The sequence below is a fragment of the Clavelina lepadiformis genome, chromosome 9, assembly GCF_947623445.1.
Source record: "Clavelina lepadiformis chromosome 9, kaClaLepa1.1, whole genome shotgun sequence".
Classification (NCBI taxonomy): Eukaryota; Metazoa; Chordata; class Ascidiacea; order Aplousobranchia; family Clavelinidae; genus Clavelina; species Clavelina lepadiformis.
In genome coordinates this window covers 1,641,733-1,664,711 of record NC_135248.1, presented here as the reverse complement: position 1 = coordinate 1,664,711, position 22,979 = coordinate 1,641,733, and the positions used below count along the sequence as shown (strand labels likewise).

The 22,979-nt window shown below is 38.4% G+C and overlaps 2 protein-coding genes across 2 annotated transcripts; one reads left to right on the top strand and one right to left on the bottom strand.

The window, feature by feature from the left end:
* Nucleotides 1-831: 831 nt before the first annotated feature.
* On the bottom strand, nucleotides 832-5,838 carry LOC143470596 (synaptic vesicular amine transporter-like). Its single transcript, XM_076968830.1, has 10 exons — nucleotides 4,302-5,838; nucleotides 3,660-3,992; nucleotides 3,069-3,245; nucleotides 2,783-2,925; nucleotides 2,542-2,695; nucleotides 2,049-2,217; nucleotides 1,737-1,903; nucleotides 1,526-1,664; nucleotides 1,257-1,313; nucleotides 832-1,023 (listed from the first exon to the last, which is right to left on the bottom strand). The coding sequence occupies exons 2-9, from the start codon at nucleotides 3,697-3,699 to the stop codon at nucleotides 1,268-1,270; spliced, it is 1,035 nt and encodes a 344-aa protein (XP_076824945.1). The 5' UTR covers nucleotides 3,700-3,992; nucleotides 4,302-5,838; the 3' UTR covers nucleotides 832-1,023; nucleotides 1,257-1,267.
* Nucleotides 5,839-7,788: 1,950 nt separating this feature from the next.
* On the top strand, nucleotides 7,789-10,301 carry LOC143470982 (chromaffin granule amine transporter-like). The gene is made up of 8 exons (XM_076969290.1): nucleotides 7,789-8,069; nucleotides 8,328-8,504; nucleotides 8,713-8,849; nucleotides 8,926-9,082; nucleotides 9,163-9,313; nucleotides 9,456-9,622; nucleotides 9,695-9,834; nucleotides 10,188-10,301. Exons 1-7 carry the CDS (start codon nucleotides 7,880-7,882, stop codon nucleotides 9,799-9,801), a joined length of 1,086 nt encoding a protein of 361 aa, XP_076825405.1. The 5' UTR covers nucleotides 7,789-7,879; the 3' UTR covers nucleotides 9,802-9,834; nucleotides 10,188-10,301.
* Nucleotides 10,302-22,979: the final 12,678 nt, after the last annotated feature.

The following is a 22,979-nucleotide window of genomic DNA, read 5'->3' as shown; positions in this document are numbered from 1 at the left end:
TTGCATATGAAGAAATCTATTTCCTCGTCTTCTAGTTTGGTGACCAGCAAGCTAAATAAACTGAATATGAATAGACTTTTTCCGAGTTACTCTCTAAATGGCAAGATCTGATCGACCTTCTGTAATTAACAATAGAAATTGTCGAAATACATTGACTATTTTCTAGATTACAAGCTTGTAGGCATCTCATCAAAACATTTCCCACGGGAGAGCAGAACATAAACTTTTTTTACAGAGTAAAGAAAAATTATTGCTTTAGTTTTATTTTACTTGGTTTTCAATGTTACGCATCATTTATTTTGAACTTTGCTGCTCATTCAAAGAAAACGAAAATCTTATTTTACGAACAGTTAATTACACGCAAAGTCTTACGCAGTTAACTTAAGTCGCTGACCATCTCACGATTCGTGGTCAGCGACTTAAGTTAAACTCGAATGACCCACATAAAGCGTGATTGTTGCAATGGGCAACATATGCCGCATAATCAATAAAGATGAAATGAAAGACGTTACAAGTGAAAGATGATGGATTTACTGGCAGATAAAAAGAGCTTTTTTTGTTTGATTTTTAACTTATTGAGTAATCTTGTGAAATATAATTGCTTCAGGCAACTTGACTACCAGGTTATGTTACTAAGACATTTAATATAGAGTAAATATGTAGAAAAATCGTCTCGTAATTAAAGCAACGCATTTCACCACAACCTCAATAATCTCATCGCACTGCATTGTTAACTCAATCTTAAACAGAAATTAAACAAAAATTTATGAAAACTCACATACCCAAATCGTTTGCAATTTTTTTTTATTAGTGGTAACGTTTCATTTATTTCACAAAAATCGCAATATAATACAACGTTCATACCAAAAGCACGCTATCACACAAGGACATGGGTAAACACATAACTGAAGCAAGGACTCATTGTTTGAAATTATGTCTTCAGCTTGTTGTTGCTTCTTGAATAAAACTTACTCAAGTTTTTAAACGTTGCTGACGACCCTTGACGTGACTTTTCAGTTGACGCTGAAAGATAGCGATTATCATTAGATTGTTTGCAGCATAATATAAGCACACGGTTTGTTATTCGCCTCAAACTTAGACAATAAAAATACAACTGTATACACTACAAACTTTTTTGCTATGTTTCCGTAAGTATTTCAGTTTTGTGCAAAATTTCCATGTGATTCATATCTCATGAAGATAAAAGTGCCAATGGGTGGTCAACGTTATTATAATGGGCTATGGCCACCGCTTACCCGGTTTCTGCCTAGGATCGTTTCCTGTTCATCTGCTCATGGTCAAACAACGAGGTTCTAAAAGCAACTATAAATTTATTCCTATTTCTTGTCTTATAGTTTTAGTGGCTATTCTAGTTGTTACTGACAATTTACCACCATCATTTGGCTTTTGTCGTTTTTGACCGTAGCCTACGATAGCACATGTCATACTAAGAGCTAGTGAGACATTAGTAACAAAAAATGTTTGACGTCAAACTTTACCAAACTACATCAAAATTTTTTCTTACATTTGTTTATCAACTTTTCGTTCCACCGACAAGATCACGACCACTATAAATGTGGCGTACAACAAGCAAAAACAAGCAGACAGCAATATCAATTTGACGTAGGTCGAAGCCTGCACGACTGCACTAGCGGCATAAATACCTGCAAACAAACAACAGTTACTCATTACTGCGTAAATAGTAGTCACATTATGTCATAGCTACGGACAGTGACCTGCAGTAAAACCAACACAGATGATAGCATCCGCCAATCCGTATACCGTTCCGTAGTTTGACATTCCACTAACTGTTACCAGCCAGGCCAAACTTGGATAAATAAAACTGGCAACCAACCCACATCCACAGCCAACAGCAAGCAAACAGATCAGGATGTGGAATAAGCTGAACAAGAAAAAATATCTCGGTACGTTTGAACTGATATCTTTGCCTCTCTAGCAAATTCATTGTGATAAAAACGTTCAGAAACTCTCAATTTGTAGACAACTTTTCAATCTTTAAACCTTTTTGTATCAAAATACATTTAAACCTTGATGAAAGTATTATTGCCAATAGCCCCAAAGAAATGATGGCCATTCCCAGCGCCGCAATCGTCAACGGGAAAAGATAGTGACTGGAAAGGGGTGAATAAGGGACCAAACTTGCTGTCAGCTGGAACCCAAAAAACGCAGGAAGAAAAACAATAAGCTTACCGGTACCTGGAAACAATTCATTGTAAAAATAAAATTACTTGTGTGAGAAACTTTGGCTTAAAGTTTTAGCTACTTGATATTTTGTCTCTAAAGCTTGGAATTGAAACTATAGCTTTAATGCAATCTAGTAATTGGTAAATAAATAACTGATCAGAACCTAAACTCGTTTTAAACCAAAATTCTCGTAGCAAAATCCTTGGCTAATCGGAAATTGACCTCTACAATTTCTTATCAAGTTTTTTTTTACAAACAAATGACTGTAATGTAGACACCATAGACAGCTGAGAGTTTAAAGCATGAAAATGCAGAGGCTAATATTGTCAGTTTTACCTGAAATTAATTCGGGAAATGACATGAAACGACAAGTTAACCAGCTTGAAAATCCGCCGAACAATACTCCTACCACCAATCCAAGTAACAGAAGGGCTTCCAGCATTAGCAAGGGGAAGCGTGTCGGGAATTTCCATACGTTTGGTTTCTTATCCTATTACAACGATTATAATTTATTCTCTAACGATCTCACAGAGACAAGCATGCCTAATATAGTCAAAATATCAATCAATGTAGTAACCTTTTTAACTTTTTTGGTGTCGAAATAACTTTGGAAAAGCTGACAGAGTCCGAGCGAAGTCATCGTCACGGCAATGACGAACAACGTGGCTGCATTTGTAGTAGAGTAAACAAGGTCCAGTACGCTCCAGACTGCCAGCCCACCTTCATTGCAAGTTTGCAACAACGTAATGTAATACACTCTACTAAGTTGATGTTGTCTGAACCGTGTTAACCAAACAAACTATTAATAGGCATAAAATTGTAATGCTGTCATGTTTAACAAACACCCCTTGAACAGTATCCACCTGATATGGAAGCTGCTATTGATGCCAGAGTCAGCCCAAATATTTTTCGTTGTTCTTTTCTGCTGTTGAAGGTCTTCGCCAGCATAGTCATTCCGCCTACCGTAACACACGAAGACCCAATGCCATGTATAGTGGCCGATAAAAGAAGAACAGGGTAACTCTGGCCCAGGCCAAATCCTAAAATGAACAGTTTTAGTTCAACTGAAACAATATTAAATGATTTTTAGGACGCTTCTTCATAAAAACGTCGCCAATGCAGACCAGTACAAGTGAATCCACATGAAAGGGACCGATGTTAGAACAAGACAAATCTAACAATGTTAAGTGGACTAGACTGAATGTTCTACCAAAGCTTATACTTTGAAGAACGAGTCACTGACTCGTTCTAATATGACTAAACTAATGTTTACCCTTAACCGAACAATAATAATTTTTGCCCTCCCCTCCCAATTGAACAAAAGCGTTGTTGTAGATTTGTCTGAGATATGCAAAAGCAAGAAATGAGTTTGAAAAAGTGTTGAGTTGATCTGAGTAAATGAACTTCATACATGTAAAAATATAGACTTCTGCAGAATGGTAAAAGTAACCGACCTATTGCAGTTACGAAGAGAAATCCGGTTCCAGCATACATGGCAACCTTGTGCCCGAATCTGTCGATGATTGGACCTATAGTAACGCTGAAATAAGCTTAAAATATCGATTTAGCGGCATAAATGGTGGCTTTGTTGAGGTTTTCAAATAAAGGAAAATCTTTTTCAGCTTCCTTTAAACTTCGTGGCGTGACAACTTGCTGTGCAGACGACACATTTACAGTTGCCAACCCCAACGTAGCGTTTGTTGTCCTGGTACCGTTAATGCTTGTTTCCGTCAAGTCTGATTCACATATCATGGAGGATTTCCCAAGGCTCTTTGGAACGACCAGGGCTGTAAAACAAAAAACTTGAAGCTTTAAAGCATTCCCAGCATTGTAATCCAAGCACATGATATGAAACCCCAACATCAACTACAAAAATGGTTTACAGTGAAGCGTATTTAAAGACATTTTTTGTTTTAAGAACTTCCCAAAAACTTTTAGCTAGCTTGATAAAGTTTGACATGACGCCTTTGCATGTCTTCCAAGTTGTGTATAAAAAAAACAGTGCAATTACTGACAATGTACCGAGATTACAAATGTTTTAGACATAAACACTCATTAAATGCTGAAAAATCCCAGGTATTAAAACAAACACTTACACGTCATCGATAGAAGCCCGAAATTGGTTGCCATAGTGAGAGTGACGATAACCACAGCAACCACTTTAAACATGAATAGTTTTTGATTGGAATGCATTCTTTCTTTGCCTTGGGTAAATGATCTACGAGCTTAGTACAGTATTTACGATAGCTTAACTTAATGCTTACATGCTTAATAACTTAATGATTCAGAAAAACGAATTTGTAATTGGTTCAGTTGGGATGCTATTCTGGCCGTACACTGGTTTGGTCGGGCCATGTTAAATATCGGGAAGAAAACGAGGCGCCACGGACTTTGACGCGGTGCTGTCGTTTCTGTCTGCCATTGTTAATAGTTGATTAAGATCGTACGAAATGCAGAATATAAAGAGTACACCACAACACAACCATTGAGATGAGCATATATTCTTCTTCTTTGATAATAACAAAATAAAACAAAACTACATAAAACACAAGTTGCTTATTTGAAACAACACTCATTTAGTCTCAACCAAATACCACATCTTTTCAGCTTTTGCCTCGCACAGGTACTGAAATATTTCTTTGACCTCGCTATAACAACCACAACTGTCAGCGCAGTACCGTGACGCCGCGCTTTTTCCTCGTTCTCTGACAGAGTTGCACCGTTCTGGTACAGACCAGTGTGCGGCTATAGGCTGGCATCCGTTGAGCGGTATATATGTATGTAGGCCTAATAATAACTTCAAAGTATAAAATTTACTTCTAAATTCTAATTTAATAAACTTCTTTATAAACTGCATTAAAAAATTAACTACAAATAACATATACTTGTTACCCTTGTGGTTATTTCATTGCATACGACGATTACTGTTCAAACTTGATAAAAATTAATGAAACGTTTGGCTTACATATATGATATTATTACTTTGTTGATACAAAAATCCACTGGTATTAAACATTTCTTATTTGACTAGTCTATAACAAAAGTAGCACCATAACTTTGGCTTCTCACAGTCAACGATGAAGAATAAATAACACATTGCAACTGACCGCAACACTGTCTGATACCAGTAACCTATTTGAACTGGTCGTCGGCAAATAACCAGTTGCAGTAACCAAATTGACAAAGATGCGATTATTTCACGGTAAAAATTCGTGCGTTCGATGCTATTTTCAACAGTTTCTTGTTAACCAATGTTACGACGTAGTAACCTAAATCTAACTTAAATCAAACCCTAAAATGAACTTTGGTCATATGCTTTGTGACCTACATGCAGTGAAATAATCTCTTCCAATAGACAAACCCTGCAGCTTCAGTCTGACAGTGCAACTTAAAAGCTACTGTACATGCGTTATTACATGCGTACATGAAACAACTTATCCGCCCTTACACTTATTCTGCAGCTTAAGCTGATAAAGTCTGACATCATGTCTCAGCAACCACAGTGAGCGGTGGTAATCTGCCGGCTTTGAAAAGACTTCATGAAAAAGCAAACCACATGTCGCTGGCTGCTGTTCTAGCTCTGTTATTAGGATTAACCTAGATTCAGCGTCTTCAATCGACCGTTCCAATAAGTGACATCTGCCCAGTGCTGCAATAATGAGCTATAAGGCTGGTAGACTGGAACTGACTTCAGCTCGTCGAAGGAACTGAAAAACACGCCGCCGGCTGCTGTTCGAATTCCCTTTGTTTAATTAGGGTCAACCTCGATGCAGCGTGACTGACCGTTCTAATGGGCAACATATGCCTCGTATTCTAACAGCTGGTAGATTTTGTGCGTTTAGAAATATTGTCCACGTACTTTTGATGGTAGAATATAATCCCGGCGGGGTTCTAAACTTAATTATAGTCTTGTGAAAGATAATTGCGTCAAGCAACGTAAACCTTTCGTTACATTATTTTATCAACGCATTCAACATGTGCATTGAGACTATGTTAGATTTGGATCAAGGTCGACTACAACATCATTAATTTCTATGAATTCTGAAATATTAATTTACTACCTAATCGAAACCTTACAGACGCGCATGTGGTATCACATGATAGTAAGTAACAATAAAAAGTTACCTAAATATCTTGGAGGTTATCTCCTACAACAGGGTTTTAAATTAGACTAATCAAGTTATACTCAAAACGAAAACACTGATGGCAAGACAAAAGAGATTTAACTCGCCCCACACACAAAAACAAGCCTAATGCTAATTTAATTTCCTTCGTTTAAATTAGTCAACTTGCAGACGCGGAATGACTTCTCCATCGAGTAACATATGCCTCGCAATTGGCGTTTCAGTTCTCCATCTCAGTGTAGTTGACCGGTTGTCGGTGATGAGTTTGCCAGGTCAAGCTTAAAGCCTTAGAATTGCCTTGAAATTAACTGCAAGGCAGACAGTTGTACGTTCGTTTTTAAAAGGAATATCTTTTGACAGAAGCTTCTAGATTTCTAGTGACCAGGACTTTGTGTCCTAAGTTCGGGAGATTTTACAGTGTAGTCAAGTTATGACACGTTTGTGTTAAAAGCATCATGCTTGATGTAAAACAGCGTCAACAAACTACAAGTTTGTTTTTCAGGAGTTTTAAGTTAAGATTATAAAGTTGGAATATACCAGTGAAGCTTTGTGAAGTAGCAAAATGCAATCTAGCAACACACTAGGTGTGGTTATCTTGCTCTGCGTTTTGTCTCTCACTTACAATCTTTCACTAACAACAAGTAAGTGCAAAACTATCCTTATCCTGAGTCTTTTAATCCTTAGAATTAGTTATTATTTTTAAAGCTTTATTAGAAACAGATTTATTAGAAACAGTTTTATTCTCGACCCAATGCTACTAATTGTTTTGCAAATTCTTAGCAAACAATTGAAAATATGCAAAGTGCGTCGGTGCCATACAAAAAGGTTTTAAGCAGTCACTGAAAGGTTCGTGAAACAAATCTCGTGACGCTGCGGTATCCCGACAATTCTAAGAATCAATTGAATTGTGGGGTTAGCCTAGTGTTATTGTCCTATGACGTAATCTGCATAGCACATCAGTGCGCCCTGAGCTTTGTACATTCAGCACCCCCTTTGCGATGCTAATATATGCCATTACCGCCTATTTTTCAATTGATCAGGCAGCGCATAACCAATGTCATGAGGCAAGATGTAGAATTGTAGATGGTTGTCGCCCAATTCATATTTCCAACAATGTCTGCCGCGAAATCTTGTTTTTTCGGATTTTAATAATAAAATCATGTAATACTACCACAGTTAATTAATCCGGATCAAACGCAAGTTAACTAAAAAGGATTTCTTTTGGTTTAGTTTGAATCTTTACATTCCATTTTGCTTCATTCCATAAACCCTTTTAAACTCCAAACAACATACTGGAAACTAATTGGTTTCAATTTCCGAAACTCTATTAAATCTATTTCATACTACAATCATACATGAACCCAATTATAAGTTCACCACCCACATTCGTCTTTTCGATTACTTTAAGTTGTCGATTTTATTGATTTTTTATTGATTACATTTTGTTTTCAGTTTCAATAATTCCTTCTGTCCTGTGGAAAAGTCATTTGGAGTCACATCCATATTTTTACAATGCAAGCAATAACGGTATTACAACGATCGAAGGTGATATGTTACAAAGCATAGAAGACGCGAGGAAAGCGTTCATCGCTACGCAGGGTGTGAAAATTTCCTCCATTTTTATCTGCAAAATGGCCGTCCAAGTCGTTACTGATTTGTTTGTCGGTCCATTGGTTCACAGGATCGGATACAAGGTTCCCATGTTTGCTGGGACCGTTGTTATGTCGTTATCTGCCATAGGTAGGTTTTGCTCTACTACTGTTTATATTGTACAAGTATCTGAGGTCATATGAAGAAGTTTTCATTTTTATAACAACCACGTTCAGTCTGGTGAATTCAAAGCTAAATTATGTTAGTTTTGGTCACCTTCTTTCGTAATTTGTGACTAATACGTTTAGACCTATTTGATTGAAATTATGTTGCCAACCAGGATACTCATGAACGTCATAGAAACGTTTTATTACATTTACAAAAAATTTAAACTTGTTCACATTTCAGGTTTTGCACTGGCCAAGTCGTACCCTGCCCTATTTGTATCGGTCGCCATTCAAGGCATCGGTGCTTCATGTAACGTGGTGGGCGGGATGACCATGCTGGTCAGTACTGTCACCGACAAGAATCAAAGAAGACACGTGATTAGATTGTCTTTGTCATCAATATTACTTCGAGTGGCAAGTAGGTTCAGAATTGCGAAAAAGCATTGACGGTGAATTCAATTTTGTTACTTGAAGGAAATCAAATCAATTATCAAGTATACCGTATACGTATACGACAATTATGACATTGCAGTTTACCATCGCTTTTTACATTGCTTCAATAATAACAGTTGCTTTGTATTATAGGCTGTAGCTATTATGTAACGATACCCTATTTTGATTAAAAGTCGTACCATGGAGTGAGGAGATTGTGGGAACTTTTCAAGATAAAATTGTAAAATTTTGCATTGTTATTGCCTTGATTGCTTTACATGGTTTATTCCTGCTGATTTTTAATATTCCGAAGATTGAAAGGAAAGAAAAAGTTAGTCTGTTGTCCTGATTTATAACCTTCGTGGTTTGAACACTTTGACTTTTGTTCCTTAACTTTTCTGTTTTAGGCAAAGCAGCCTGTGGCCTTATTGCCTTGGCTCAATGACAACGACTTTTCAAGGGCTGGGGTAATTCTGGTTGTAATAGGCTTAGTGCTGGGAACGCTAACTGAGTCATGTTCAGTATGGTCAATATCTGGCGTAGACTTAATCCAGTGGCAAACAGGTATGACTACATTCATGCAGCTTTTTACACTTGATACTCTTAGGAATACATCCCCGCTTTATAATGTATTTTTGTTCCAGTTTTGGCTATCTTTTCTTGTGGCATTGCCTTGGCAATTAGATTGTCAATTATGAGCAGTCGTCCGAGGTTTCCACTCAGACGTTGGATGGGAACAATATTGGGCTTGTTCACAGCTACCGTCGGATTAACTTCGTTCCCACTTTCGTTGAGGTTTGTTTAGGAATAAAGATTCAGTGTTTTTTCACAACTCAATGTGTTGTAAAGAACGTTTTGCATAACAATAAGTTCTTTTCTGTTTTCAGGTAATGCTTTCTAAGCACAGATTATATACTGAGACACTTATGTTATTCAGGTTATTTTCCATAAACTCGTCGACCATAACACTTACGATCGGGTTTGTCTCGGTTGCCACTAACATTTATCCAAACTTGACGTCACTCGCTGAAGAAAATCACAATTCGAACTATGCTGCCGTCTACGCGTTGGCGGACCCTATACTCAATTTCGGTGTTATTACAGGTAACGTTGCGTAAGTGTTTCGTGAAGTTACACCATTTGCTTATCAAAACTTTTAAAAAATGCATTTCTTAGGTCTGTTGGTTACCAGCGGAATTTTACCAGTTACTTGCATTTACCCAGTACTGATGTTAATTATGCCTTGCGCCTATCTTTTGTACGTCAAGTTTATATATGGCTGAAAGGCAGCAACCATCAATGCTTGGTGTTAAGAGGTGAGAGCAAAACTCGGTGTCAGGTTCATTCGACCCGGGACGACCCAGACTACATCTGAGTTAACAAGTCCTTGGGTTGAATTGACCGACCACAGAAAATCTGTTTACTTTATGCAAGGCGTGTTAGATATAGCTTATATATAAAAGTAAACTGCTATGAGCTGGAATTAATGAGATTGATGTTGATTGCATCAATGACAACTGTTTAGTGTGGCTTGTTTGAAAATTGTCATTCTAGAATAACTGAACAAAATTACTTATTTAAAAATGGCGAAAACTTGATTGTATTTTTAACAGCGAAAAATGTAGTGTGTGCTTTTTTTCACACTTACAAATTAACCTCTATACTTCAGCATCTGCTCAACTGTTTGAAGAAATCAAACAACAACATGTAAAAAGAACGATAGATGTTTGTGCTTGAAACCGTAAAAGATGTCATTTCAAACAATGAATTCTTTCTTGAGTGATGTCTTTGTGCAATCGAATGATTTATTAATGAAGGAATATTTTAAAATTTTCTTGAACTACAAGACATACTGTGTAGGTGTTAAATGAAAATACTTGTATCTTAACTTCACAAACCGTTCGAGATTTGTGTTCTATTTCCATAAATGATTGCTTTGCTATTGTCTTGATTTGTTATTGGCTCTGTGACATGATTAGGCCTACTTCAGCTAGAAATCCAACACCTTGTCAAATGAAGAAGACATAGGACAAAGTTAATCCGCCGGTGATATTGATGTTATGCGAAATCCTTTGTATTGTGGACAAAATAGGTGTTTAGGCGCTTTATTCAATCTTACTCTCCTAGCATAGTTAGTTAAATGTGTAACGGATGTGGTTCTGGCCTGCCGCTGGGTAATTACAACCAAACAGATGTGGCCAACTCACACCTCAAACGTTTTGAGCATTTTTGCGTTTATGAAATGTTCTGCAGAATTCTCTCGTGTGTGGTACCTGTTACAATTCCAGATATAAGAGGGCGCTTCAGGTGGTGTAAGCTAGTTCAGTAGGACAAAATCGTGTTTAGTTCTGCATTCTTCCACTTCATAAATTAATATGACAATTTTTCTTATGGATATTTTACAGGTTGTCCGAAATTTTATTTGAGGCCACATAACGTTGCTAAGATAAGTAGGCTAAAGCTTTTCTTTGGGCTGGAAAACGCTGTTTTCATTGTCTTCCATGTTGTGATGTTGCAATTACGTATCTGTTGTTTACCGCTTTTTTAGTGCATAACGTTATATTTACTATAAATCATTCTCGGCTCCCAACACAATTATTATCCAACTGAACAATAGTTGATGGATAACTAGTGCCGTCAACATGTCCCCCTTTTCATTATGAGAATGCCGAATTCAAACTAATCCTGTGTAATTAACGACATAATCAGTAAAGATTATAAAGTTGGAATATACCAGTGAAGCTTTGTGAAGTAGCAAAATGCAATCTAGCAACAATCCCTCGGGGGACGCTGGGGTTGGAGTTGGACAAGCTTCTTTCCACGAAAGGTGGAGTTCATCATTGATCCGGAGGTGGGAAAATCGACGTTGTTGTTTCGTCACAGCGGGGACGACCCCTAGTGGTTTGCTTTCAAACGTAACTAGGTTTCCCCTTCCTTGCTAGGTTGCTTTGCAGATGGAAGGTGGTGAGACGAGAACTTCTTTCAGCAAAAACCGATGACAGTTGAGAACCTCGTGGAGAAAGAAAAACTTGCTAGATATTCCCTCTCAGTTGACGGCTTTCTTATTTCCTTTGCTGGAAACCATGTTGTTGTTGTTGTTGTGCATGTGCCGTCAGGGAACAGTCTTTTCACTGAATTTGCCCTGGCACAGAACAGCTAATAACTTCACCTTCACCTACAACGTTTCCCTTGACAACCATTGACCGAGATTGATTAACCACTATAGGCTCTGAAAGCAACTGGGGTTGCTTACAACTCAGTGTGCTTACAGACGAAGCGGCTAACCTTAAGGTAATTATGTAATTTACAACTATGCAAATTGTTGGTATAAATTGTGACTCGAAAACGCAACCTGGAGTCAAATTAACAATAGACAAAGAAGCCAACAACGAAAAAATTCGAAGTATCCGTTTCATCATTAGACTTCCTTTCTTGTACAGGGTAGGGATGAACCGGGTATACCAAAACAAAAGTTGATGAAAAGAATTGCTTCAAATCGTGGTAACTTACTTACAGCCATGATACGACTTAACTGAACTCAGCCTCATGGCCAAACTGTAGAACACGGAATTAAATTACTGTCCTGTTCCCAGCTTCCTTAAAGGTGCTTTGTCCACCATGTTCAGATGCTGGGAATGCTTCTACTGCTTTAAAGCTTGAAGTGTTTTGTTTTATAGCCCTAGTCGTTCCAAAGAGCTTTGGAAAAACCCCCATGATATGTGAGTCACCTTGACCAAAGCAAGCATTAACGATAACAGGACAACAAACGCCACGATGGAGTAGGCAACTGCAAATGTGTCGTCACGACACGAAGTTTAAAGGAAGCTGAAAAAGATATTTTTTGATGTAGTTTGGTAAAAGTTTGACGTCAAACATTTTTTGTTACTAGTGCCTCATTAGCTCTTAGTATGACATGTGCTAACGTAGGCTACGGGTCAAGAACGACAAAAGCCAAAAGATGGTGATAAATTGCTGGTAACAACTAGCACGGCCACTAAAACTATAAGACAAGAAATAGGAATAAATTTACAGTTGCATTTACAACCACGTTGTTTGACCATGAGCAAATGAACAGGAAACGATCCCAGGCTGAAACCGGGTAGCCTATGTGGTGGCCATAGCTCATAATAATGTTGACGACCCATTGGCACTGTTATCTTCATGAGACATTGTCAAAGTTTATGACGAATAACAAACCGTGTAATAACGAAAATGCCGACAAACAACAAATTAATTTTCACTGAATCTGCCCCTGCACAACACAGCTGATAACTTCACCTTCACCAACGATGTTTCCCTGGAAGTGCTTTTAAAGAAGCAGGAATTTAGGAGAGACGTGTTTACAATTTGTAACGACAACCGACAAGCCAACCAATAACCGAGTTGGACTAACAACTATAGGCTCTGAAAGAAACTGGGGTTGTTTACAATACAGTCTGTTTACAGACAAACCGGCGAACCTTAAGGTAATTATGTAATTTGCAACTATGCCAACAAATTGTTGGTATAAACTGACTCGAAAACGCAACCTGGAGTCCAATACAAATTGGCAATTGACGAAGAAGCCATCAACAAAAAATTCGACGTATCCGTTTCATCATAAAACTTCCTTTCTTGTACAGGGTATGGATAAACCGGGTATACCAAAACAGAAGTTGATGAAAAGAATGGCTTCAAATCCACAAAACCTCACTTAATATTGAACAAACATGCTGCAAATGTAACTTTATACAAAGATCAGTGAAACCAATTATACGTTACCCACACTCATTCATTTTATTGATTACATTATTAGTTGTCGATTTTATTGATTTTTCATCGATTCCATTTATTTTCAGTTTCAGTTATTCCGACCGTTCTGTGGAAAAATCTTTTACTGTCAAATCCATATTTGTGCAATGCAAGCAACAATGGTAATATTGCGACAGAGTGTAATGTGTCGACAAACGTCACGTTACAGACACCGACTATAAATTCGACTTCAACTTGGCAAACAATTACGTCATAAAGTATAGAAGAGGCGAAAAACATTTATTGCAACGCAGGGTGGAATATGACGTTGAATGGGAACAACGTTGGGTTGGTTCCAAAATCATAGACCGTTTATGAGCCAATATTTGTGGCACTATAACTGTTGGCATTGTAGGTTTTTCGTATCACAAATCCTTACTAAATGACACAGCTGAAAATACCGACCAACAACAAATTAAACTGCCTGCAACCCAATGTTACAACGTGTGTAAATTTCTTATTACTGGCCTAGCTGACGCCACAACCAATGTAGGTCTTGAAACCAGGCAAACCTCGTCAGCAGCCGAAGTTCAAGGTAACCAGCGACTGGAGGTCAGGGAACAGTCTTTTCACTGAATCTGCTCCTGCACAGAACAGCTAATAACTTCACCTTCACCAACGACGTTTCCCTTGACAACCATTGACCGAGATTGATTAACCACTATAGACTCTGAAAGCAACTGGGGTTGCTTACAACTCAGTGTGCTTACAGACGAAGCGGCTAAACTTAAGGTAATTATGTAATTTACAACTATACCGATTGTTGGTATAAATTGTGACTCCAAAACGCAACTTGGAAAATTCGAAGTATCCGTTTCATCATTAGACTTCCTTTCTTGTACAGGGTATGGATGAACCGGGTATACCAAAACAAAAGTTGATGACAAGAGTTGCTTCAAATCGTGGTTACTTACTTACAGCCATGATACGACTTAACTGAACTCAGCTTCATGACAAAACTGTAGAACACGGAATTAAATTACTGTCCCGTTCCCAGCGCCCTTAAAGGTGCTTTGTCCACCATGTTCAGATGCTGGGAATGCTTCTACTGCTTTAAAGCTTGAAGTGTTTTGTTTTATAGCCCTAGTCGTTCCAAAGAGCTTTGGAAAAACACCCATGATATGTGAGTCACCTTGACCAAAGCAAGCATTAACGATAACAGGACAACAAACGCCACGATGGAGTAGGCAACTGCAAATGTGTCGTCACGACACGAAGTTTAAAGGAAGCTGAAAAAGATATTTTTTGATGTAGTTTGGTAAAGTTTGACGTCAAACATTTTTTGTTACTAGTGCCTCATTAGCTCTTAGTATGACATGTGCTAACGTAGGCTACGGGTCAAGAACGACAAAAGCCAAAAGATGGTGATAAATTGCTGGTAACAACTAGCACGGCCACTAAAACTATAAGACAAGAAATAGGAATAAATTTACAGTTGCATTTACAACCACGTTGTTTGACCATGAGCAAATGAACAGGAAACGATCCCAGGCTGAAACCGGGTAGCCTATGTGGTGGCCATAGCTCATAATAATGTTGACGACCCATTGGCACTGTTATCTTCATGAGACATTGTCAAAGTTTATGACGAATAACAAACCGTGTAATAACGAAAATGCCGACAAACAACAAATTAATTTTCACTGAATCTGCCCCTGCACAACACAGCTGATAACTTCACCTTCACCAACGATGTTTCCCTGGAAGTGCTTTTAAAGAAGCAGGAATTTAGGAGAGACGTGTTTACAATTTGCCTACAGATGGGTAACGACAACCGACAAGCCAACCAATAACCGAGTTGGACTAACAACTATAGGCTCTGAAAGAAACTGGGGTTGTTTACAATACAGTCTGTTTACAGACAAACCGGCGAACCTTAAGGTAATTATGTAATTTGCAACTATGCCAACAAATTGTTGGTATAAACTGACTCGAAAACGCAACCTGGAGTCCAATACAAATTGGCAATTGACGAAGAAGCCATCAACAAAAAATTCGACGTATCCGTTTCATCATAAAACTTCCTTTCTTGTACAGGGTATGGATAAACCGGGTATACCAAAACAGAAGTTGATGAAAAGAATGGCTTCAAATCCACAAAACCTCACTTAATATTGAACAAACATGCTGCAAATGTAACTTTATACAAAGATCAGTGAAACCAATTATACGTTACCCACACTCAATCATTTTATTGATTACATTATTAGTTGTCGATTTTATTGATTTTTCATCGATTCCATTTATTTTCAGTTTCAGTTATTCCGACCGTTCTGTGGAAAAATCTTTTACTGTCAAATCCATATTTGTGCAATGCAAGCAACAATGGTAATATTGCGACAGAGTGTAATGTGTCGACAAACGTCACGTTACAGACACCGACTATAAATTCGACTTCAACTTGGCAAACAATTACGTCATAAAGTATAGAAGAGGCGAAAAACATTTATTGCAACGCAGGGTGGAATATGACGTTGAATGGGAACAACGTTGGGTTGGTTCCAAAATCATAGACCGTTTATGAGCCAATATTTGTGGCACTATAACTGTTGGCATTGTAGGTTTTTCGTATCACAAATCCTTACTAAATGACACAGCTGAAAATACCGACCAACAACAAATTAAACTGCCTGCAACCCAATGTTACAACGTGTGTAAATTTCTTATTACTGGCCTAGCTGACGCCACAACCAATGTAGGTCTTGAAACCAGGCAAACCTCGTCAGCAGCCGAAGTTCAAGGTAACCAGCGACTGGAGGTCAGGGAACAGTCTTTTCACTGAATCTGCTCCTGCACAGAACAGCTAATAACTTCACCTTCACCAACGACGTTTCCCTTGACAACCATTGACCGAGATTGATTAACCACTATAGACTCTGAAAGCAACTGGGGTTGCTTACAACTCAGTGTGCTTACAGACGAAGCGGCTAAACTTAAGGTAATTATGTAATTTACAACTATACCGATTGTTGATAAGCCTGCCAACAAATTGTTGGTATAAATTGTGACTCCAAAACGCAACTTGGAAAATTCGAAGTATCCGTTTCATCATTAGACTTCCTTTCTTGTACAGGGTATGGATGAACCGGGTATACCAAAACAAAAGTTGATGACAAGAGTTGCTTCAAATCGTGGTTACTTACTTACAGCCATGATACGACTTAACTGAACTCAGCTTCATGACAAAACTGTAGAACACGGAATTAAATTACTGTCCCGTTCCCAGCGCCCTTAAAGGTGCTTTGTCCACCATGTTCAGATGCTGGGAATGCTTCTACTGCTTTAAAGCTTGAAGTGTTTTGTTTTATAGCCCTAGTCGTTCCAAAGAGCTTTGGAAAAACACCCATGATATGTGAGTCACCTTGACCAAAGCAAGCATTAACGATAACAGGACAACAAACGCCACGATGGAGTAGGCAACTGCAAATGTGTCGTCACGACACGAAGTTTAAAGGAAGCTGAAAAAGATATTTTTTGATGTAGTTTGGTAAAGTTTGACGTCAAACATTTTTTGTTACTAGTGCCTCATTAGCTCTTAGTATGACATGTGCTAACGTAGGCTACGGGTCAAGAACGACAAAAGCCAAAAGATGGTGATAAATTGCTGGTAACAACTAGCACGGCCACTAAAACTATAAGACAAGAAATAGGAATAAATTTACAGTTGCATTTACAACCACGTTGTTTGACCATGAGCAAATGAACAGGAAACGATCCCAGGCTGAAACCGGGTAGCCTATGTGGTGGCCATAGCTCATAATAATGTTGACGACCCATTGGCACTGTTATCTTCATGAGACATTGTCAAAGTTTATGACGAATAACAAACCGTGTAATAACGAAAATGCCGACAAACAACAAATTAATTTTCACTGAATCTGCCCCTGCACAACACAGCTGATAACTTCACCTTCACCAACGATGTTTCCCTGGAAGTGCTTTTAAAGAAGCAGGAATTTAGGAGAGACGTGTTTACAATTTGCCTACAGATGGGTAACGACAACCGACAAGCCAACCAATAACCGAGTTGGACTAACAACTATAGGCTCTGAAAGAAACTGGGGTTGTTTACAATACAGTCTGTTTACAGACAAACCGGCGAACCTTAAGGTAATTATGTAATTTGCAACTATGCCAACAAATTGTTGGTATAAACTGACTCGAAAACGCAACCTGGAGTCCAATACAAATTGGCAATTGACGAAGAAGCCATCAACAAAAAATTCGACGTATCCGTTTCATCATAAAACTTCCTTTCTTGTACAGGGTATGGATAAACCGGGTATACCAAAACAGAAGTTGATGAAAAGAATGGCTTCAAATCCACAAAACCTCACTTAATATTGAACAAACATGCTGCAAATGTAACTTTATACAAAGATCAGTGAAACCAATTATACGTTACCCACACTCATTCATTTTATTGATTACATTATTAGTTGTCGATTTTATTGATTTTTCATCGATTCCATTTATTTTCAGTTTCAGTTATTCCGACCGTTCTGTGGAAAAATCTTTTACTGTCAAATCCATATTTGTGCAATGCAAGCAACAATGGTAATATTGCGACAGAGTGTAATGTGTCGACAAACGTCACGTTACAGACACCGACTATAAATTCGACTTCAACTTGGCAAACAATTACGTCATAAAGTATAGAAGAGGCGAAAAACATTTATTGCAACGCAGGGTGGAATATGACGTTGAATGGGAACAACGTTGGGTTGGTTCCAAAATCATAGACCGTTTATGAGCCAATATTTGTGGCACTATAACTGTTGGCATTGTAGGTTTTTCGTATCACAAATCCTTACTAAATGACACAGCTGAAAATACCGACCAACAACAAATTAAACTGCCTGCAACCCAATGTTACAACGTGTGTAAATTTCTTATTACTGGCCTAGCTGACGCCACAACCAATGTAGGTCTTGAAACCAGGCAAACCTCGTCAGCAGCCGAAGTTCAAGGTAACCAGCGACTGGAGGTCAGGGAACAGTCTTTTCACTGAATCTGCTCCTGCACAGAACAGCTAATAACTTCACCTTCACCAACGACGTTTCCCTTGACAACCATTGACCGAGATTGATTAACCACTATAGACTCTGAAAGCAACTGGGGTTGCTTACAACTCAGTGTGCTTACAGACGAAGCGGCTAAACTTAAGGTAATTATGTAATTTACAACTATACCGATTGTTGGTATAAATTGTGACTCCAAAACGCAACTTGGAAAATTCGAAGTATCCGTTTCATCATTAGACTTCCTTTCTTGTACAGGGTATGGATGAACCGGGTATACCAAAACAAAAGTTGATGACAAGAGTTGCTTCAAATCGTGGTTACTTACTTACAGCCATGATACGACTTAACTGAACTCAGCTTCATGACAAAACTGTAGAACACGGAATTAAATTACTGTCCCGTTCCCAGCGCCCTTAAAGGTGCTTTGTCCACCATGTTCAGATGCTGGGAATGCTTCTACTGCTTTAAAGCTTGAAGTGTTTTGTTTTATAGCCCTAGTCGTTCCAAAGAGCTTTGGAAAAACACCCATGATATGTGAGTCACCTTGACCAAAGCAAGCATTAACGATAACAGGACAACAAACGCCACGATGGAGTAGGCAACTGCAAATGTGTCGTCACGACACGAAGTTTAAAGGAAGCTGAAAAAGATATTTTTTGATGTAGTTTGGTAAAGTTTGACGTCAAACATTTTTTGTTACTAGTGCCTCATTAGCTCTTAGTATGACATGTGCTAACGTAGGCTACGGGTCAAGAACGACAAAAGCCAAAAGATGGTGATAAATTGCTGGTAACAACTAGCACGGCCACTAAAACTATAAGACAAGAAATAGGAATAAATTTACAGTTGCATTTACAACCACGTTGTTTGACCATGAGCAAATGAACAGGAAACGATCCCAGGCTGAAACCGGGTAGCCTATGTGGTGGCCATAGCTCATAATAATGTTGACGACCCATTGGCACTGTTATCTTCATGAGACATTGTCAAAGTTTATGACGAATAACAAACCGTGTAATAACGAAAATGCCGACAAACAACAAATTAATTTTCACTGAATCTGCCCCTGCACAACACAGCTGATAACTTCACCTTCACCAACGATGTTTCCCTGGAAGTGCTTTTAAAGAAGCAGGAATTTAGGAGAGACGTGTTTACAATTTGCCTACAGATGGGTAACGACAACCGACAAGCCAACCAATAACCGAGTTGGACTAACAACTATAGGCTCTGAAAGAAACTGGGGTTGTTTACAATACAGTCTGTTTACAGACAAACCGGCGAACCTTAAGGTAATTATGTAATTTGCAACTATGCCAACAAATTGTTGGTATAAACTGACTCGAAAACGCAACCTGGAGTCCAATACAAATTGGCAATTGACGAAGAAGCCATCAACAAAAAATTCGACGTATCCGTTTCATCATAAAACTTCCTTTCTTGTACAGGGTATGGATAAACCGGGTATACCAAAACAGAAGTTGATGAAAAGAATGGCTTCAAATCCACAAAACCTCACTTAATATTGAACAAACATGCTGCAAATGTAACTTTATACAAAGATCAGTGAAACCAATTATACGTTACCCACACTCATTCATTTTATTGATTACATTATTAGTTGTCGATTTTATTGATTTTTCATCGATTCCATTTATTTTCAGTTTCAGTTATTCCGACCGTTCTGTGGAAAAATCTTTTACTGTCAAATCCATATTTGTGCAATGCAAGCAACAATGGTAATATTGCGACAGAGTGTAATGTGTCGACAAACGTCACGTTACAGACACCGACTATAAATTCGACTTCAACTTGGCAAACAATTACGTCATAAAGTATAGAAGAGGCGAAAAACATTTATTGCAACGCAGGGTGGAATATGACGTTGAATGGGAACAACGTTGGGTTGGTTCCAAAATCATAGACCGTTTATGAGCCAATATTTGTGGCACTATAACTGTTGGCATTGTAGGTTTTTCGTATCACAAATCCTTACTAAATGACACAGCTGAAAATACCGACCAACAACAAATTAAACTGCCTGCAACCCAATGTTACAACGTGTGTAAATTTCTTATTACTGGCCTAGCTGACGCCACAACCAATGTAGGTCTTGAAACCAAGCAAACCTCGTCAGCAGCCGAAGTTCAAGGTAACCAGCGACTGGAGGTCAGGGAACAGTCTTTTCACTGAATCTGCTCCTGCACAGAACAGCTAATAACTTCACCTTCACCAACGACGTTTCCCTTGACAACCATTGACCGAGATTGATTAACCACTATAGACTCTGAAAGCAACTGGGGTTGCTTACAACTCAGTGTGCTTACAGACGAAGCGGCTAAACTTAAGGTAATTATGTAATTTACAACTATACCGATTGTTGGTATAAATTGTGACTCCAAAACGCAACTTGGAAAATTCGAAGTATCCGTTTCATCATTAGACTTCCTTTCTTGTACAGGGTATGGATGAACCGGGTATACCAAAACAAAAGTTGATGACAAGAGTTGCTTCAAATCGTGGTTACTTACTTACAGCCATGATACGACTTAACTGAACTCAGCTTCATGACAAAACTGTAGAACACGGAATTAAATTACTGTCCCGTTCCCAGCGCCCTTAAAGGTGCTTTGTCCACCATGTTCAGATGCTGGGAATGCTTCTACTGCTTTAAAGCTTGAAGTGTTTTGTTTTATAGCCCTAGTCGTTCCAAAGAGCTTTGGAAAAACACCCATGATATGTGAGTCACCTTGACCAAAGCAAGCATTAACGATAACAGGACAACAAACGCCACGATGGAGTAGGCAACTGCAAATGTGTCGTCACGACACGAAGTTTAAAGGAAGCTGAAAAAGATATTTTTTGATGTAGTTTGGTAAAGTTTGACGTCAAACATTTTTTGTTACTAGTGCCTCATTAGCTCTTAGTATGACATGTGCTAACGTAGGCTACGGGTCAAGAACGACAAAAGCCAAAAGATGGTGATAAATTGCTGGTAACAACTAGCACGGCCACTAAAACTATAAGACAAGAAATAGGAATAAATTTACAGTTGCATTTACAACCACGTTGTTTGACCATGAGCAAATGAACAGGAAACGATCCCAGGCTGAAACCGGGTAGCCTATGTGGTGGCCATAGCTCATAATAATGTTGACGACCCATTGGCACTGTTATCTTCATGAGACATTGTCAAAGTTTATGACGAATAACAAACCGTGTAATAACGAAAATGCCGACAAACAACAAATTAATTTTCACTGAATCTGCCCCTGCACAACACAGCTGATAACTTCACCTTCACCAACGATGTTTCCCTGGAAGTGCTTTTAAAGAAGCAGGAATTTAGGAGAGACGTGTTTACAATTTGCCTACAGATGGGTAACGACAACCGACAAGCCAACCAATAACCGAGTTGGACTAACAACTATAGGCTCTGAAAGAAACTGGGGTTGTTTACAATACAGTCTGTTTACAGACAAACCGGCGAACCTTAAGGTAATTATGTAATTTGCAACTATGCCAACAAATTGTTGGTATAAACTGACTCGAAAACGCAACCTGGAGTCCAATACAAATTGGCAATTGACGAAGAAGCCATCAACAAAAAATTCGACGTATCCGTTTCATCATAAAACTTCCTTTCTTGTACAGGGTATGGATAAACCGGGTATACCAAAACAGAAGTTGATGAAAAGAATGGCTTCAAATCCACAAAACCTCACTTAATATTGAACAAACATGCTGCAAATGTAACTTTATACAAAGATCAGTGAAACCAATTATACGTTACCCACACTCATTCATTTTATTGATTACATTATTAGTTGTCGATTTTATTGATTTTTCATCGATTCCATTTATTTTCAGTTTCAGTTATTCCGACCGTTCTGTGGAAAAATCTTTTACTGTCAAATCCATATTTGTGCAATGCAAGCAACAATGGTAATATTGCGACAGAGTGTAATGTGTCGACAAACGTCACGTTACAGACACCGACTATAAATTCGACTTCAACTTGGCAAACAATTACGTCATAAAGTATAGAAGAGGCGAAAAACATTTATTGCAACGCAGGGTGGAATATGACGTTGAATGGGAACAACGTTGGGTTGGTTCCAAAATCATAGACCGTTTATGAGCCAATATTTGTGGCACTATAACTGTTGGCATTGTAGGTTTTTCGTATCACAAATCCTTACTAAATGACACAGCTGAAAATACCGACCAACAACAAATTAAACTGCCTGCAACCCAATGTTACAACGTGTGTAAATTTCTTATTACTGGCCTAGCTGACGCCACAACCAATGTAGGTCTTGAAACCAGGCAAACCTCGTCAGCAGCCGAAGTTCAAGGTAACCAGCGACTGGAGGTCAGGGAACAGTCTTTTCACTGAATCTGCTCCTGCACAGAACAGCTAATAACTTCACCTTCACCAACGACGTTTCCCTTGACAACCATTGACCGAGATTGATTAACCACTATAGACTCTGAAAGCAACTGGGGTTGCTTACAACTCAGTGTGCTTACAGACGAAGCGGCTAAACTTAAGGTAATTATGTAATTTACAACTATACCGATTGTTGGTATAAATTGTGACTCCAAAACGCAACTTGGAAAATTCGAAGTATCCGTTTCATCAT

Excerpts from the sequence above, each read along its gene's own strand:
- LOC143470596 (XM_076968830.1), bottom strand. The coding sequence starts at position 3,699 with ATGTATGCTGGAACCGGATTTCTCTTCGTAACTGCAATAG. Across the intron at positions 2,696-2,782 it reads ACACCAAAAAAGTTAAAAAG|GATAAGAAACCAAACGTATG; the intron begins GTTACTACATTG and ends TCGTTGTAATAG. Across the intron at positions 1,665-1,736 it reads CTGTGTTGGTTTTACTGCAG|GTATTTATGCCGCTAGTGCA; the intron begins GTCACTGTCCGT and ends GTTTGTTTGCAG.
- LOC143470982 (XM_076969290.1), top strand. The coding sequence starts at position 7,880 with ATGTTACAAAGCATAGAAGACGCGAGGAAAGCGTTCATCGCTACGCAG. Across the intron at positions 8,505-8,712 it reads AATATTACTTCGAGTGGCAA|TCGTACCATGGAGTGAGGAG; the intron begins GTAGGTTCAGAA and ends TTTGATTAAAAG. Across the intron at positions 8,850-8,925 it reads AGATTGAAAGGAAAGAAAAA|GCAAAGCAGCCTGTGGCCTT; the intron begins GTTAGTCTGTTG and ends TTTCTGTTTTAG.